Source organism: Budorcas taxicolor, chromosome 4, assembly GCF_023091745.1.
Source record: "Budorcas taxicolor isolate Tak-1 chromosome 4, Takin1.1, whole genome shotgun sequence".
NCBI lineage: Eukaryota > Metazoa > Chordata > Mammalia > Artiodactyla > Bovidae > Budorcas > Budorcas taxicolor.
In genome coordinates, this window is record NC_068913.1 from 40,599,243 (window position 1) to 40,618,626 (window position 19,384).

Here is a 19,384-nt window from a genome sequence, read left to right on the forward strand (position 1 = left end):
TTCATTATTAAAATTTATTTTTTAAGAAATGTTTTTAGTTTTGATGTTAATAATTTGGCATAAATTACTGATTTTAAATTAAGATTTTCCACTTAAATGTCCTTAAAATTTATCACGTGGGTACTTTTTTTCCTAAAACTTTGCTTTACAGACACACATAACGAAATAAATAATTGTAGAGTGGAATAGATCAGACATTTGTTAAGAAGGGTATTGAATCACCACTGAATTTATAAATAGAGCCTAATGTTCTGCTGTTCTTATAAATTAACATATAAAAAGTGATCATAATCAAGTTCAACTCTTTTTTAGAGATATATTGACAAAGGAAACAGGACATATACATGGACTCCTGTCAATGGCACAGATTACAGGTAATTAACCATATTTATATGTGTGCTTATAAAAAAAATATTCAGTTCAGTGTCTTTTACCTATTTTTAGTATCTGTTTTTCCAGTGGATGAATATTGTTTTTGTATATTCTCAAGCTGTTCTCAATGTAATTAAAATAGAAATATTATCCTTTCCAACATTAAAGTGCATTAAAGTTATACATTATTATTTTCAAAATGGGTAAGATGGGGGAAAGCTAGAAATATAAAATTTAGAAATGAAAATTTGTATGATATATGTGATATTTTGTATATTTATGTTAGTAAAAGTTGACAAAATCCCCTTACTTTTTAGTCATGACCTCCACTGACTTCTTCATTTAAATTGTTATATAGTTTACAGTACTTAAATTTAGATTGCAAATTAACTTAAAACTTCTCACATCATCATATAATCTGATATAAAATGCTCAACTGATATAACCCCATGAGTAGAAATTCTGTAACATACTGATTGTTCCAGTTGACTGGACTTTGAAAACCTGGACAGACTAATACCCTAAAATTTCTTGGAAATTCTTCATTCTTCAACACTTGCTGAGCATTTTCTTTGCTTGCTCTAACTTTAAAGTCACCTCTTTCCCTGTGGTCCTGCTTTCTCCAGCCTCGTAATACTGAAGCTGATACGATTATGTCCTGCTTATTCATTCTCTCTTCCTCCTCCTTCACATCCCCACCTTTGGATTTCATGTCACCAGACAATACCGCCTACCATTCCTCCCTTTAAATAGTCATCCCCTTCTCATTTCACGGATTTTGATTCCTGGCCTGGTTGCCACCCTGTCCTCCACTCACGTGGATCACTGTTTCTCAAACTATTTGGGACATACCCACAGTTATACTAAAAAAATAAAAAGAAAAAGTTTACTAAAATAAACACTAAAAGATGAAAAGTCAAGTGGACAAGAATTTTTATTGGATTTCATAGACATAAAATTAGTCTGTCAGATTACTATAAAAATTTCTAAATGCTTACTCTCATTTTCTGTACTTAACTAATCATGACCTGTTAATGGGTAGTTTGCGAATGGGCCAGGTTCCCTGGACATACTTTAAATACCACTGGCATAGATGACTTTTCTGGTGCCTGGACTCTCGGTTTTTCTGTCTCCTTCTCTCTGATGATCTTGTCAATACCCAGTCTTAGCTATCTGCTGCAAAGTCATGTCCTGCAACTCTAACATTCAGACTGCAAGTCCTTCATAGTCTTAATTTGAGGTGTTTTTTTTTTTTAATCCAACTGTCAGATGACTACATTTTAGCTTTCCAACCCCTCCTTCTGATAGCCCAACTGCAGCAATTCTTTGACTCAGTTGAGACCTGAAATCCATCAACTCCTGAGACCTTTCATTGTCCTTGCCTTCCTCATGTGCGTGTACCCGTTATTTCAGCATAAATTCATTGGATCTTATTACGTTCTCTCTCTTATATTAATGCCATCAACTCGTAATCAAGTATAGCAAAGAGTAGTTTGACCAATTTCAATCCTAGTTAAATTATTACCAGTACCACACAGCATCTGCACAGCTACGGATGGGGAAAATAAAATATTCCTTGACTGATAATGTCTAAAACCTCTCAACCTCAAGTAGACTTCAGGGGTGCCTGCTGATCTCAATAGTCCAATAAATTTAGGAGGCTTCTAGATGACTTTTGATAGCTTCACTCCTCAAACCCATCTCTTTCCCATCCATTTTCTCTGTTGATCTGAACCTCTATTTTTCTCAGTGAAATAGGAAGCAATCAAAAGAGACCTTCTCCCACCATAGAACATAACTACTTGCATCTGTTTCTCCATCTCCTATCTCTATTTCTTTTCACAACACAAGGGTCATATTTCACAAGAGTCGTAGTATTAATACTTAAGTTATCTTGTTTCATTTATCTATCTACAATACTCCAATAATTTGCTGTCTTAGTGTCTATAAAATGTAAGGTTTAACACAGCCATTAGAAGCCTTACAGCATGTGACTTCATTTACCATCAGTTCTCTGAAGTTGTCGTCTCAGATTCTTCCCTGAGCCACCTTCGTCTCCATCCTCCTTGCTGCTCCTCATAAACCTGGAGCCACTCTGCCTCAGGACCTTTGCACCTAACTTATCTCTCTGAGGATGTAAAGTGCCTCGTCATTTCACATTATATATATATGTATGTACACAGGTATACTTCCCTGGGGGCTCAGACGGTTAAGCGTCTGTCTACAGTGTGGGAGACCCGGGTTCGATCCCTGGGTCAGGAAGATCCCCTGGAGAAGGAAATGGCAATCCACTCCAGTACTATTGCCTGGAAAATCCCATGGACAGAGGAGCCTGGTAGGCTACAGTCCATGGGGTCACAAAGAGTCGGACACGACTGAGCAACTTCACTTCAACTTCACTTCACACATATATATGAACCATATATAAAGAAATTTATTTCTACTGTTTATTGTTTGTCTCCCCCTCACTATTCAGTTCTAAGAAAGCAACACTCTAAGACTGTTAAACTCCGAGATTATAAGAGTGTTGCCCGCTTCATTTACTTTTGAATCCTCAGATTATAAGGCCGGGGCATACAGTAGACATTCTATATATTTTTAGACAGTGAAGTAGATTTTCAACTTGTTTCTTTCTGTCAAATTCAAGTGATAGTGTCCAAACTTCCACTGAAATATTCAAATATGAAGGATTCTTAGATTTTCAACTTGTTTCTTTCTGTCAAATTCAGGTAATAGTGTCCAAACTTCCATTGAAATATTCAAATATGAAGGATTCTTTGACTACATATTAATGTATGATTAATATGTAGCCTAATTAATAGGCTGTGGCAGACTCAACCATTCATTTCCTAATAAAATCAAACTATATTCCTCCTGCCTCTGCCTCAGAGCATACACCTAACTTTGCCGGAGAATCTAGAGTGCTGGGATTCTCTTAAAGCTGTAATATTATCATAGGGGACCATTGCCTTTTGTGTTGCTCGGATGGCATGCAGACTCAATCTAGAAGAGGAGCCCACGGATAGTAAGTCATGATACATCACTACATGCCAATATTTCTCCACTGTTTTAGTTTTCCACATAATTTTGAATCCACTGAAAAATACCAGTATGACTCTTTTACTTGTATGTATCTCTTGATTTCTCTCATTGCTATTAGGCATTTCTTTATACATATACCATCTTTATGTATCAGTATATACATAGGTCATTTTTTTCCCTTCCTCTTCCATGGGTATTGCCAGCTTGATGTTTTTGGATAAACTTGACAAACGGTGTAATAGCCAAGAGGAAATCTGGGAGTCCTGTCTCTATAGAGATGACTTCATGATAGGAATGTGCTCTTTGCCTCTGTTGGTTAGACAAATAAATTCCAAGTTAGAAAAACGGTTTCTTTTTGACCCTGACAGTGAGTCATTCTGATGGTTGGTCCTACTGCTATCATAATTACACCCTGGGGGAATTTTAAATTATTATCCTTAAATGTTTTTAATAATCTCACAAATGTCTCTGATATTCCTCCCCTTCCCCTCCCACCCCCAGTCGTAACTCAGGTAACCAGATTAATGTTCTTTTCTTCAGTTCTGAGCATTTCTCTCCTTGTTCACAGAACTTTAGTCTCTTCCCATTTTCATTCAAGTTCAGACTTACAAGCTTGAAATTCACATCGCGCGTCTCTAGCCTAACCTTTCTGCCCTGTCATTTACCCCACTGTCCTCCCCACAGTAACTGCTATTCTCTGAACAAGCCTCAATTTCATCATCTATGCATGTTTTCTTCACACATTCCCTTCACAAATCTATAACTTTGGGACAGATTAAATTTATTTTCACTGTAAGTACTCCCTTGAATCTCTGTACAAAGAAATTCACAAATAACAAAGTAGAACAAAACATTACATCTAAATTGAAAAAAATGGAAGTGTTTTTATGTAATGTATGAGCTATCAAATTTTACTTAGTGATTTCTGTTTCCTTAAGCTTTGATATAACTTAATATATTTTGAAGTATAGAAATTATTTTAATAGAATATTTTCTTTTTGATGAAGAGTGGTTTTATGGTGATATAAATGATGGAATAGAAAAGCATGTTATATTCCATTTAAGTAAGTTAACCATGTTTATGGGAGCTGCAAAAATATTGCTTGGGCTGTACCATCCATCTGGTGGCCACTGCCTTTATTAGATTTTAATCCCTTGGAGAAAATAAAGCAGCCTTAGTCAGTTGGTTTTATATGGAGAAAGACAACAAAGACTGCATATGGCAGCATCATTGACTTGGAATGTTGATTAAAGATCTTATCTGCTATAGGTTTAAAAAATAACTATTGCCTTAAGATAAAAAATCATTATGTATAATTACATTTCTATAAAATATAGATATTATTAATAATAGCAACTTGAGACTTGCAGGCCAGTAAAACGTATATATGATATGTCAATTTTAAATTTCTATTGTGTTCCTCGTGGGTTTCCACACTAATTTTTATGGTACGTGAGCTGTAACCCAAGCTTGCAGTGTGACACTGTAGCAGCCACATGATATATTGTTATCAGTTTTAATTTGAAGTTTCTCTTAGTAATACATGCTGATGGGGCATTAAAATGTCCTAATTTCCCTTGAGAGGAATTTGTGGGAGACAATCTTCAAATGCTCAGTAATTCTGTGCTACATTTTATAAATGGCAAGTGAATCATGAAAGGTCATCTTACTTTCAGACTAATTGCACTGTTTTGTTTTTTTTTTAATCTCTTCTACCTTAAAGGAAGTTACCTTTAAAATGAATGTAGAGATTTTCAATACATAACATTTTGTTTCTCTGACCTTTACCCATAAGGGAAGTCTATGAATTACTTAATGATGGAGAAAGATTTGGGAATTGGAGGTAACAAGCATCCAATTATTTTGCTATCTTGACTGCATAATTAAATTGTAGCAAATCAGCCCTTGCTTTTTTCCTCTTCATGGAATGAATTTTTAACATATATTCATAAGAAGAAAAACCTGGAATTTTATATTTTGTCCTGTTCAATATTGTTCATTAAAAATGCATAATGGGATTACAGTTTGGACATCTGTATTCAGAACCTGGGAAACATGAGGCTTGAGTGATGTAAAAGATGATCTTCTACAAATACCTCGAAATCTCAGAAGCCTAGAAATGGACACATTTTTCTGTGTATTGCTAAATTAGGGGTTAGTAAAAATGTAAAAAAAAAAAAAATTGTAAAAATGAATCTGAACAACTCAATTGGTCACTTTAATCAAGCATCACTTTTTTAAAATTTTAAAATAATAGTTTAATTGGGAATCTTAAGGGATTACCTCATTTTTGGTATTAGTTTCCTTCTGTATTCAAAGGATAGCAAAGGTTATTTGCAACTATAAGTATGGATAAGGAATAATTATGTTCTGCACATGTTATCAGCCATTGTGAGAGTAGAAGAATTGCATGTATGCAATTGTTACAGGAAACTACATAATATTATGATTTTTTTTAACAATTCTTATGTGTATGTTCATTAATTGGCATCTTCAAAATGAGTAGGGTTACCTGCCTGTCTGTTTTTTCATTTGTACAGTCATTAAGACAAGGTTGGATGACAGGCTTGACAGTCTTTGTGTCTAAAATGTTCTGAATCTTGCTTAAGACTCGCACTGGAGATTTCCTTCAATGTGTACATTTACCATAAGACTAAAGTAACCCCGTGGCTCTTGTAAACTATAAAAATCACGATGTTTCTCCTATTGTACCTATAACAATCTGCCAAATGATATGGGATATCCACATTTAATGAACTTGAAACAAATACAGTTACACTGTTGGATAAGAACCAATGGGATGAGCAAAGGAATCTGAATTTCCCCTTCAAAAGACACAGGGGAAATTGCAAAGAGATGAGTTCTGTAATAGTAGGTATTTAATCCTTCAAAAGAAAATATTTCAAATGATTGTATGCATTGTATAATACTAATAATACTTCTTATGTTTGTTATTGTTAATAGTGTACATTTGCTAGCAAGCACTGTAACCAACATGTCCCTACTATTCTTCTATTTTTTTTCCACAAAGTATTTCAATATACTTTTCTTGAAATATAGTATCCATGATATTTTCTTCAGCTAATTTATGGGCACCCTTAGTAGCTAATTTTCCTTGTGTCTATTCTGATTCCCTACAATGTAGAGTACTGGATAACTCTGGATGGCAAAACAAATTAAGTGCCTTATTTGCTGAAAGCATTTTCCTGTCAAAGTAATGTCTTTTCCTTCCCGTGAGGAAGATCTTTGGATTTCCCGTGAACTTGATGTGTCTTTTCTTTTTTTTAAGTTATGTTTCATTTTTGTTTGTTTGTGTTTATGCTTCTCTTGTTTCTATTGCAGTTTGGCCTTGGTATTACCAACCTACAGTTTTTACTATATAAAAGCCAAAATAGAAGAGACAATAACTCAGGCCAGATGTAAGTACTGTGAAAGTGACTTCAGGGTCTATTTGTTATCTCCTAGTACCAGAGGTTTAAATACGTCTAGACTTTTGAATACCCAAGGCTTCTACCTTTTAGTAGGTGTTATTACCAAATCAACAGCAATGATTCTAACCCATTCCAAACATGCAAGGAACAAGAAATATTCTACATGGATAGAATATGAGCGGGTACTCCAGCCTCACTGGCAGTCCCCACCACTCTCCCCTGCCTTGCTCTGTGCTCATAGAATCATTGCAGTGCTGTTGTCCTCTGTTGCTGTTGTTTTAAGGGTCTGCTAACTGGCGCAACATGTTTCGCATAGTCTCTACTCATGGCACTCTGCTAGTAAAGTTCCTTTTTCTTTCTTTCTTTTCTTCTTGTTTTTGCATTCAGCAAAAATGATATACTCCACATCTGCGACATTGTTTGAATAAATTGCACTGGTCTTTGTCTTTGGTTTAGCAATTAACTCCCTTCTAATTATCCAAATTAATGTCTTCAGTAACCTAAATGGATTCGTTTTTTTAACAACATCATTTGGAATGTGGAGTAATTATTAACACTAGTGCATATTTCAAGTCATTATTAATCTTTATTTTGTTTCGGGTGACTAGATTTAGCAAGGTGAAATGACCATCATATCCTTTACGTATCACTCAAGTATTCCTGACCACCGAAATTTTTCCTGTTATGATAAAGTAAAAAATGTATGTGTATATATGTATGTATACACTTTTTATATCTGACCTTACATAAACTGCAATTTCTTTTGTTTCTATGTCAGTTCTTTTTTTGCTCTCCGCAGTCCTAGTTCTCATTGTAAATTGTGGTAATTTAGACATTTGTATTTCTACTTTCACTTGATAGATATGATGGTCTTTTAACAACCACTGACTTTGCATGAGCTAGTTCGTCACTTGATAAATGAGGGGATGACTAGTGGGTCTTTGATGATTGGTAAATGCTTCTGTGTATAGGCTAGCGTCATTGGGATTGCACTTGAATTAGCCACTTTGCAAAATAGACCCTTGAAATAACCACAGTACAGAGAGGGTGCTCTAGTGGTAACTGACAGGACATACTTTCCAGTCTTCAAAAATATGTGTCTTTTTTTTCCAGAACTACAGCTGTACATAAATAAACCTTTGATCTATGCACAATATTTTTATTCAAGAACGTCATTGAATAAAATATTGTTTGTGACCCCCTTTGCTTTACCCTCTTTTTTTTTGTTTCCCTGCTTTCTCTTTCTGATGGATTTTCACAGCCAAAAAGGGCAGAATGAAGGGCAAGTATTTTCTTGTTGCTCAATTTCTTTTTCTTTAGTACACTTGACATTTCCACTGATATTTCCATTCCTATTGGATATTATCCTCTGTGCTTCTCATTTGCTAGATTTTCCTCCATGATCACTCAGACCTTAGTAGCAGAAAAGGGGGAAAGAATAAGCTGTGTTTTCATATATAACCTGTTCTACTTTCTGTTTTTTTTCCTAAACTTGGATACTTGTGTGTTTATCCTTCCACTTACTAATTCATACTAATATGACGAATGCCGTTAATTCACTAGGGCATTAATGGGTTTATTGTAATAATTTTATTATAATATTGGTAAAATATTATATTGATATTTTAAATCAATACTTCTGGTGTAACACTGACCTAAGTCGTTTTTTAAAGGATATCTTGGTTACAGCAGGGTTAGTTAATAAATGGGAAAATTACAGACCTAGCATTATCTTTGATATGACCATTGTAATCCATGTTATGAAATTAAAATTGATTTTATTACTGTGAAGTATTGGGAGATCTCTATGTGTTTCAATTTAGGATGAAAGTCTATGTTTTTCCTTATTAGGTTTTCTTTCTAATGACTTATTGACATCAAATATCAGGATGCATATTCCAATTCTTATCTAACCCTATAATATTATGTTTTCAGATTCAGAAACTCTGAAACCAGATAATTTTGAAGAATCTGGCTATACATTCATAGCACCAAGGTGGGTTTTGTTTTGTTTTCTTTTTTAAGGCTCATTGTGGATGTATAGGCGTTCAGGAATAGGTCAGAGTTGGGAGTCAAGACTGCTCTGGGTTATGCCATGTCAAATTATGGAACCAAAGGAAACAATAAGTTTAAAACTGAAGGAGAATTCTGTTCATTCATTCATTCACCCATTCAGGTACTTAGCAGCTGTCTTGTGCTAAACAGTGTGCCGACTTGGGGATCAGGTGGTGTCTAGGACAGATGGAGGTTCTGTTTTTGTTGGAGCCAACAGTGTATTCAACAAAAATGAAGAGTTGTGTATTTGCATTTGTGACTGTTTATCCACATACAGCTCTGTATCCATAAACACATACAGATGGATATGTATAGATATATACCTGTATGTGTGATATATACCTGTATGTGTGTGTATACACACAAGACTGTGTATACCTCAGAGCACGACTAACATCATTATTGATTTAACACAAATTTGGGGAAAATATATTTTAATATAGTGAGATTTTCTGACATAATTTTAAGATGCGCATTCTTTTTCCTCCTTCACAATTTTACTTCTCTTTCATATAATCCCCCTTTCCCTACCTCTGTACATCTTCATCTCTACTTCTATCTTCATATAATTATTTGGGACTCCATTCATGAATCCAAGATTATTCTTTATTTCTATTTCTTTCCTTAGTTTTTGACTCCCAGTCTCTAGCAGACACATGTAATAGTATACATCAACATAATTTCTATTACCCTAGGCTAAATTATTGAATAAAATACATTAAGAAGCTTATAGTATTCACTTCTCTCATTTTTTCCTTCTTAAAGAAATTCCTTTCAGAAGGTTCCTAAAAATTGGTCTCAGTTATTCTTTCATTTTATTTCTGCATAAGCATATCTGAATTTTCTCTTCTTCTTGAAAATAAGGAATATATACGTATATATATGCACACACATATATATAAAACTTTTTCAGAAATCTGTGTTAACAAAGCATATTCCTGCTTTGTAAGTGACTGCCCTGGAGCAGCTTTCTTGCTTGGATTTCCTTCAATGTGGACACTGCTAATCCCATCTCTTTCGACACTTGCCTCCTCTTGCTTGTTGACACACTTTTCCAGGTTTCTCCCTCCCTCCCCAGCTGCATGCTCAGTCTATTCCATGAGCTTCCCTTCTTGTGCACATCACTCACATGAGCTGCTGGCCTAGACCCTCTTATCTTCGTTTTGTACATCGATAGATATACCACAGACTCTCAAGTATTCTATGCTTTGGTTTGGCCTGACAGCTGCCACGTCTCCAGGATGATCATATCATCCAGAAACACAATAGATATAATATATAGTTTACTAACCTTACGTTAGAAGATCAAACAGTATACCTATTTCTAGACTTCATGTATACCCTACCTATTTCAATATGAGACATTCATGTTTGTGGAACCTGATGGGAATCTCTCTTCAGGGTGCTTCAAATTCATTATCTCCTGAACATTTGTCTTCTTTTGGGGGAGCTCTTCTTTCCATGTTGCCTCAGTAACAAAAATACTGTCCTCCCTAAATGCCATTCTTAAAAGCTGATAGACATAAAGAAAGGGAGCAAAGATGTCTAACTTCTGGTCAATCAATAAGCCTTGCCAAGCAGGATTTATCTCATGAGTATCCAGTATGTCTGTCAGATTCTGCTGCTTTTGTTCAGGCCACTGTCTTCTCTCACCTAAACTAGTAAGGCTGCCTCCTAACTGATCTCCCTGCCTCCAGTATCTCTCCCTTACTTCCTATTTCTGTCTCCTTTTTGTAACTAGAGGGAATTTCTAAACTTTCAATGAAGTTTTGGTTCTCATCTGCTAAATATTAGCCAGTGGCTTAGCACTGTCCTCATGATGATCTGTTCTGCAAAGGATGGCTTTCAAACATTCTGTCGCTAGATACCAGTTTACCAGTGTGGTACCCTATGCTCTAAATCAGGGGCTGACAAACTGGCCTGGAGACTGGCTGCCTGTTTTAAACGTGAAAGTTTACTGGAACATAGCCAGGGCCATTTGTTGAGGTGCTGTCTCTGTTTGTGACCTGGACCTTTTCAGCCCACAGAACCTGAATCATTCACTCTCCTACCCTTTAAGAAGCAATCTACCAACCTCTACTTTAAAGTCCAGCCACACTAAACTTTTCTTAGTTCCTAAATGGGATTTATCCTGCTTATATTAACCTGCTATTCTGGATCGAACACACCTACCACCAGTCCTTTCCAGACTCAACTTCACAGCTCCTCCACCTGGGAATTTCTTTCCTATCCTCACTGGATTAGACATCCTTGCTGACTGCCTCACAGAGTCCTATATTTCCCATACTAGAGCACTGGCCACATTTCATTTACTTTCCCCAACAGAGACATGATGACATCTCTTTGGCTTACCATTCAATATTCAATATCACACCTGCTGCCTGGCACACAGTAGGGGCTTCATAAATATATGGTGACTGGAGAACCTATAAATATATGAAAAGTATTTTTAAAATCATGTTAATAATGCCTGCAATCTTATAAACAATTTTTTGCTACAAGTAACTTTGAACAACTAAACTGCTGAAACTAGTTGGAGATGAAGAGCAGAATATTATTGTATAGCACAGAGATGAAATGGCATTGAGATACTGAGTGTGCTCTGTTGATGAGACTCTCCCTCCCATCTCAGATCAGTGATTTTCTGTGGGTAGCTTCTTGACTCATTTCTCTTAATTTTTAAATAGCAGACCATGCAGATTGGCTTTTTCAACTTCACTCTTAAACAAGGTAGAAAGCATGGTAAATGTCCAAGTTCTCCTAGAGAGGATGAATATATCTCTCAATCCCAATTTGTAGGCAATCGATTTTGTTTAACTCAGCAAAGATTAGCATATGGACCTCTACTGCAGCCTTAAGTATGTTCAGCATCATGGCTGGAAGAGTGGAATCTGCCTGTAAATTTAGGGAAGGAGTAAATACCAGAGAAAGAAAGACACATTGTAGCTCGTAGGATAAATCAATGAGTGTCTCCCTCAGTTAACATATTAAGCCTTTTACATGCCATGATTACATTTACCCCTCAGAAGAATATAATATTTTAGAGGTGGCAAATAATATGGGATTTGAATCCATTTCATTGCTACTCTAAGGTATAAATATCTACACTGAATATGTAAATACTTCAGTTCAGTCGCTCAGTTGTGTCCGACTCTTTGCGACCCCATGAATCACAGCACGCCAGGCCTCCCTGTTCATCACCATCTCCCGGAGTTCACTCGGACTCACGTCCATCAAGTCAGTGATGCCATCCAGCTATCTCATCCTTTGTCGTCCCCTTCTCCTCCTGCCCCCAATCCCTCCCAGCATCAGAGTCTTTTCCAATGAGTCAACTCTTCGCATGAGGTGGCCGAAGTACTGGAGTTTCAGCTTTAGCATATTCCTTCCAAAGAAATCCCAGGGCTGATCTCCTTCAGAATGGACTGGTTGGATCTCCTTGCAGTCCAAGGGACTCTCAAGAGTGGGAATTTCAAAAGAACATCCAGTACACCTGAGCAAATATTTTTGTAGGGAACATTTCCTAGGAAAGTGGGCATTGAGTGTATAATCAAAGATTTGTGGAAAATAAACTGATAAAAATTAAGAAAAAGAAAAAAAAAATTGGTGAGGAAAGACAGACATTTATGTTACCCAGGATATCAGGCATATGTTTTTGTCACTGTTATTAACGGGGAACAGTGAAGCAAATTAGAGCAACACTATCAGAGTCTGTTTCCCAGATATTATTGTCATAGCTGTTACTCAGATTTCCTGCATCTTAGTTTCTTTACTAGCAAAATAGTGCTAACAATTATACCTGTCTTATAGAGTTTTTATAAGCTTTAAATGAGATAATACCATATGTAATATATACTTGTAAGTATATTACTTAAGTAATATATGTTACTGTAGTTCTTGGTAAGAGATGAGCTCTAAATAAATATTAGTTATTATTTATGGTTCTAGTAGTGGTAGGAGGAGGAGGGAGTGCTATTTAACAAAGAATGTTAAAAAGCAGTTATTTTAAAATAATTTAAAGGCAAAAGCTTGCAAATTTTAGAGGTAGAACCATTTCTGTTAATTCCTAAATAATTATACTATTTGATCCTGATTAGTACTCAGTTTTAACATTTCCTTCAGTCTTAAGACTACTGGAAAGGAAAGCATTGAGAATACAGATGCATGTAGCATTCAGTTCAGTTCAGTTCAGTCGCTCAGTCATGTCCGACTTTTGCGACCCCATGAATCACAGCACGCCAGGCCTCCCTGTCCATCACCATCTCCCGAAGTTCACTCAGACTCACATCCATCGAGTCCGTGATGCCATCCAGCCATCTCATCCTCTGTCGTCCCCTTCTCCTCCTGCCCCCAATTCCTCCCAGCATCAGAGTCTTTTCCAATGAGTCAACTCTTCGCATGAGTTGGCCAAAGTACTGGAGCTTCAGCTTTAGCATCATTCCTTCCAAAGAAATCCCAGGGTTGATCTCCTTCAGAATGGACTGGTTGGATCTCCTTGCAGTCCAAGGGACTCTCAAGAGTCTTCTCCAACACCACAGTTCAAAAGCATCAATTCTTCGGTGCTGAGCCTTCTTCACAGTTCAACTCTCACATCCATACATGACCACTGGAAAAACCATAGCCTTGACTAGACGGACCTTAGTCGGCAAAGTAATGTCTCTGCTTTTGAATATACTATCTAGGTTGGTCATAACTTTTCTTCCAAGGAGGAAGCATCTTTTAATTTCATGGCTGCAGTCACCATCTGCAGTGATTTTGGAGCCCCAAAAAATAAAGTCTGACACTGTTTCCACTCTTTCCCCATCTATTTCCCGTGAAGTGATGGGACCAGATGCCATGATCTTCGTTTTCTGAATGTTGAGCTTGAAGCCAACTTTTTCACTCTCCTATTTCACTTTCATCCAGAGGCTTTTTAGCTCCTCTTCACTTTCTGCCGTAAGGATGGTGTCATCTGCATATCTGAGGTCATTGATATTTCTCCCGGCAATCTTGATTCCAGCTTGTGTTTCTTCCAGCCCAGCGTTTCTCATGATGTACTCTGCATATAAGTTAAATAAGCAGGGTGACAATATACAGCCTTGACGTACTCCTTTTCCTGTTTGGAACCAGTCTGTTGTTCCATGTCCAGTTCTAACTGTTGCTTCCTGACCTGCATACAGATTTCTCAAGAGACAGGTCAGGTGGTCTGGTATTCCCATCTCTTTCAGAATTTCCCACAGTTTATTGTGATCCACACAGTCAAAGGCTTTGGCATAGTCAGTAAAGCAGAAATAGATGTTTTTCTGGAACTCTCTTGCTTTTTCCATGATCCAGCGGATGTTGGCAATTTGATGTCTGGTTCCTCTGCCTTTTCTAAAACCAGCTTGAACATCAGGCAGTTCACGGTTCATGTATTGCTGAGCATTATTCCTCCCTTTATGAGAATTACATGAATTAATTTTTCTATCTTTCTGGGATAATCAGAAATAAGAAAGCACTTCAAAGATATGTTGGAATGAGAAATGAAAGTATGTGATCCCCAGTAGTTAAAGACTAATTTGTGATGTATGACCTATGTAAGTGAAATAGAATGAGAACAAGCAGTATTTTAGAAATAATTTGGCAAATTTCTAATATCAAAGATCTTTTAGTTTCAAAGTAATTTAAGTTACAAATTTCGTTTGGTCGGAAACACAAAGTGAGCAAATGAGATTATATAGCTTTCAGATCATAAAGGTATTTTCAGGAAATGCAAATTGATCAAAACCCATCCAGAGGTTTCTCCATCTTGCTACTTAATCTTTTTTAGAAGAAAAAAAAAATCCTCAGAAAAATCATGATCCAAAGTGTGTAAACCAGGTCTCTCATAGGAAAACAGAGCATCATAGAACGTTTACCAGCAAGTTTTCCAACTCATCCTGAGGGGAAGTCAGCAATTGTGGTAACCACAGAATGTTGCCTGTCACAGACTTGCCTCAGGTGATTCCTCTGGAACAAATAGTAGTGATTATCTTCAGTTGTCAAGCTCCCAGCCATGTGCTAAACAATCGTTAGGCTAACAGGCAACTGACGTTGGTGCTGTCTGTTTAGCCGCACATTCACACCTCAGATATTTAAGTCAGGCTATTGCTGCTTATTGCCTACTGCCTGGTGGGTGACTTTCTGTTGTCCAGGATCATTCTTATTACTGGACAACTCATTCTTCTGACACAGTCAACACTTTGTTTTATCACATTTCTGTTAATTTTTTTTTTTTCCTTCTGCTCCTATCCTAATTCAGCTTCTCTCCTTAATGACAGCTCCAACACTGTCACTGCTTTGCCATTAGAATACATCAACAAGTCAATAATATCTTGAGACTAGTTCAAAATTGGGTATAACCCAGCCAGTGAGGATAAAAACAAAAGCAAAACATTATGACATTGTCTAAATTAATTGCTCAGAACAGCCTTCTGTTGATAGAGGTCGAACCTGCTTTTGATTTGAAGCTTTGTAAGTATAAAAATTCATGAAGTAAAAGTTTAAAGCACATTGTATATTGGGTTAAAACACTAATTTGGGATCTGAAGACTGGCTTCACCTCTGGGCTTGACCATTTGCCAGTTAGGTGCCTTTGGATAAATCTTTTTACATCTTTACATCTCAGTTCCCTCACCATTGAAATATTAAATTATCTCCTGGTAAAGTTATTTTTAGAATTAAATGAGCAAATAATTTTAGAAATGCCTTTTAAATAATAACATGGAATTTTAAATGATTTTTATTAATAATTATTTTATTTAGTCTTTCTACAACATTTTACATAATCCTTCTAAAATCTTGCCATCAGCTTCTAATTCTGTGAGATGCTACTTCAATCTATTGGCCTTTTGACTTGCAGGCTAGTGTTATTTCCCAAAAAGCATAACACTGTGGGAAGAAGTCGATTTTAGCTCTGTCAAAAACTGAGTATTAATTATGAAAACTTTTTAAACCTTGCCTCCAAACTAAAATTTTCAGTGAACCAAGAAGTTATGACATTCTGTTGCTCTCTGCTCCCTGAGGCTTTGTGTTTTAAATCATGAGCTTGCATCTGAAAATGTTTACTTTTTAATTGCATTTTTGTCTTGAATATTTGATTGTTTAGCCTGTTAGTTGTATTAACCTAGTTATTATGATTGCAGCGTTCTTATATTTATGGGACCTTACATTTATTCTGAGTTTTCAAAGTGCTTAGGACAGCAGTTTTCAAAGTATGAAGCCCAAACAATGGTTTCCAAATATTTTTTCCAAGGATTCACAAGGACAAAGCTATTTTCCTAACAGTGTTAAATGGCATTTGTCTTTTTCATCATATTGATATTTCCAGTGCTGTGACAGTACAAAAGCAATGGTGAGCTGTTACCGCATTGGGAATCGAGGCAATTGTACTAAAGTGTACTGGTAGTCACTTAATCTTCAATGCAAGACACCCACATTGGGAAAAAAGCCAGTGTCACTTTAAAATATCCTTGAGCATGTATCTTTTAATACTCTGAATAAAGAAAATGGAAATTTACTGTATACTAGAGTAACTTGGCTGTCTCCAAAAAAAAGAAAGAAAGAAAAGCACTTGTGTGCTTGTTTGAATTGAGAGCTAAAATAGGAGTGTCTTGATTTTTTTCATGAAATGTTTTATTAGAAAGAAGGAATGACAGATGAAGTATGGTTATTCAGACTTGGGATGGCATTTTCTCAAAAATCCATTAAGTGAGCCTTTTACTTTGAAGAATACGACTGAAAGTATTTGTTCTCAATGACAAAATCTGAGCTTTAAAACAGAAGTTAGAATTTTAGGAAAGTTATTACTATAAGCAGGACTGCTTTGCAGTAGTTATAGACTTATCTAATGAGATCAGTGATAGAATTTATGAATGTGAATTTTCAGTATAGTATAATGAAATGTGTCATTGTTTGAAAGATCTACATAATTCACATTTTCCAAATAACCAATTTATGATGTGAGAAAATCATGGGTGGGTGAAAGAGTCACTCAAAATGTAAGGTGGTGCATTGAATTTTAATGTAACAGTGTAGAGAAGTTCATTGGTATTGTTTCAGATTCTGTATCACAAATGACAAAGAAAGAAATTACAAATATTCAAGTTTTAGTGTTATTTTAAAGCATAGTGATGTTATCTGAGAAGACAATTAAAATAATTCTCTCTTTTCCAACTGATTATTTTTATGAGGACTGATGTTTTTCATGTGCTAAAACAATCTTGCAGTCAATTGAATGCAGAGGCACGTTTGTCTTCTATTAAGTCAGGAGTTACAGAAATTTGCAAATAAGCACATCAATGACACTTGTTTTTTCTAGATTATTTTCTGAAAATTCAATAATTTCTCATAAAAGTGCTATCATGTATTGGGTTTATTGAGATATTTAATAAATATATTTTAATTTCTTTATATTTATTTTTTAATTTCTTGATGTTAATTTCTAAATGTAAATTACTAACCTACAACAATCAATAATAGCTCAATCAGCAAAGAATCTGCCTGCAGTGCAGGAGACCTGGATTCAATTCTTGGGTTGGGAAGATCCCCTGGAGAAGGAAGTGGCAACCCACTCCAGTATTCTTGACTGGAGAATCCCGTGGACAGAGGAACCTGGAGGGGTACAGTCCCTGGCATTGCAAGAGTCAGACATGGTTTAGTGACTTAACCACCAAACCCACAGGAATAACGGAAGTTAATTTTTATTGAGCACCTTTTGGTCCAGAGGTCAAAAGCTTAATATATATTGTCTAGAACCTTTAGCACTTAATGAAAAAATATTGTTCTGTTATACAGATGAGATGGAGATAACAATTCAACAGCTTACAAAATCATGCACTAACTAAAAAAATAAAAATAAAAAAATTGTTTCCACTACCTATGATTGCTATGAACATTTTTTAAAGTTTTGAGTTTAACACCTAATATCCTAAAATATGTTTTTCAGAGATTACTGCAATGACCTTAAAATATCAGATAACAACACCGAATTTCTTTTAAATTTTAATGAGTTTATTGATAGAAAAACTCCAAACAACCCATCATGTAAGTATGCATTTATATGCAATCATCGTTTCACTGTGTTTATATTCAAAGTGGTCAAATCTTGGTTCAGTTCAGTTTGTTGCTATGCTGGTTTATTTACTTTTTGTATTTTTAATGGTAAAATGAAACAGTTTGACTCAATTTTTTGCATATATTAAAGAAATTTCATACTGTTATTAAGTAAACTTTAATTTTCAAAGCCAGGTATTAAATACTTGCAAATGGTCACCTGTAAATAAGATAGGCTTACCTTTACTCCTCTCAACTTTGAGTAATTTAATTTGGAATGATCTTCTGAAGGTTTTTTTCATTGCATTGTTCTTGCTATGTAGAGGAAAACACAACACAATTTTATCAAGTTATTTCTATCCTCCAATTCATATAATGAGTTTTAATATTGATAGTATAAACACAAAACTAAATAAAGATATAACACCTAATAATTTTCTCTCTTCTTGATATTCTATTTTTATCACCGTTAACATTAATCTTAAAAAGTATGGATCTATAATTCTCCATTTTATGAAGTAAATCAAGTTGAAACAGATAAATTTTACTAGTTAGTTTTTAACCATTTTATTTGTCTTTTAGATAAATTTGCATCATTTTGCTATGAAACCTCATAGAGATTTATGGATTCTTGGCTCTTAAAACATTTCAAAATCTTAACTATTTTTTTTTTCCTAAAAATACCCTAGTTATTAAAAGGTAGTATCAGCAGAAAATGCAGAGATCATAGGAAATAAGAGGAAGAACCATTTTTAGGCTTAGAACATAATGAAAATATAAAAGAAATTATGAAATTACTTGCAACATTGATTTATATATATTATAGATTAAAATAATGGTCTCCTTTCCTAGAGTGAATTGAAGTCTATGAAATTATGATGCTTTGAAATCCCTATTTTTTGATAACATTTAGAAAATAACTTAGCCGATTTACAATTGGCTTTTCCACTTCTAATTATGTCCATAACCTGAAAACTGGGAGGAAGAGGAACACACATGAAAATGCAGATAACTAATAAGGGTACATTTATAAATTCATAGAAATATTACCCACTCTAAATTGCTTTGGAAATTTAAAAAATACATTTGTTTCATTATTATCCTAATTAAACTATGTGGATATAATTAAGCCTCTCCTTTTTCTGTGTTAGGCAACACAGACTTGATTAATAGAGTCTTGCTGGATGCAGGCTTTACAAATGAACTTGTCCAAAATTACTGGAGTAAGCAGAAAAATATGTAAGTATTTGTTCTTATTAATAAAAAGATAAATATTCTGTATTTCAGTTTAGCAACTCTGGGAAATTTGGGGGAAATTGGCCTCATAAATTTAAAGTTTATTATCTTTAATAACAATTTCTCAAGCAAACCATTTTGCAGTTGTTGAATTTTTAGTATTGGATGTGTGTCTGAGCTAACATCAGCCATTACTCAG

At 35.2% G+C, this 19,384-nt stretch overlaps 1 protein-coding gene across 1 annotated transcript in view; it reads left to right on the top strand.

The window, feature by feature from the left end:
- Positions 1-19,384, top strand: part of CACNA2D1 (calcium voltage-gated channel auxiliary subunit alpha2delta 1) — a 532,663-nt gene that overhangs the window by 480,933 nt on the left and 32,346 nt on the right. Inside the window, exons 22-27 of the mRNA XM_052638827.1 lie at positions 313-374; positions 6,758-6,834; positions 8,108-8,128; positions 8,782-8,842; positions 17,843-17,940; positions 19,101-19,188. Of these exons, the coding sequence (XP_052494787.1) occupies positions 313-374; positions 6,758-6,834; positions 8,108-8,128; positions 8,782-8,842; positions 17,843-17,940; positions 19,101-19,188 (407 nt within the window). The remainder of the gene's footprint in view (positions 1-312; positions 375-6,757; positions 6,835-8,107; positions 8,129-8,781; positions 8,843-17,842; positions 17,941-19,100; positions 19,189-19,384) is intronic.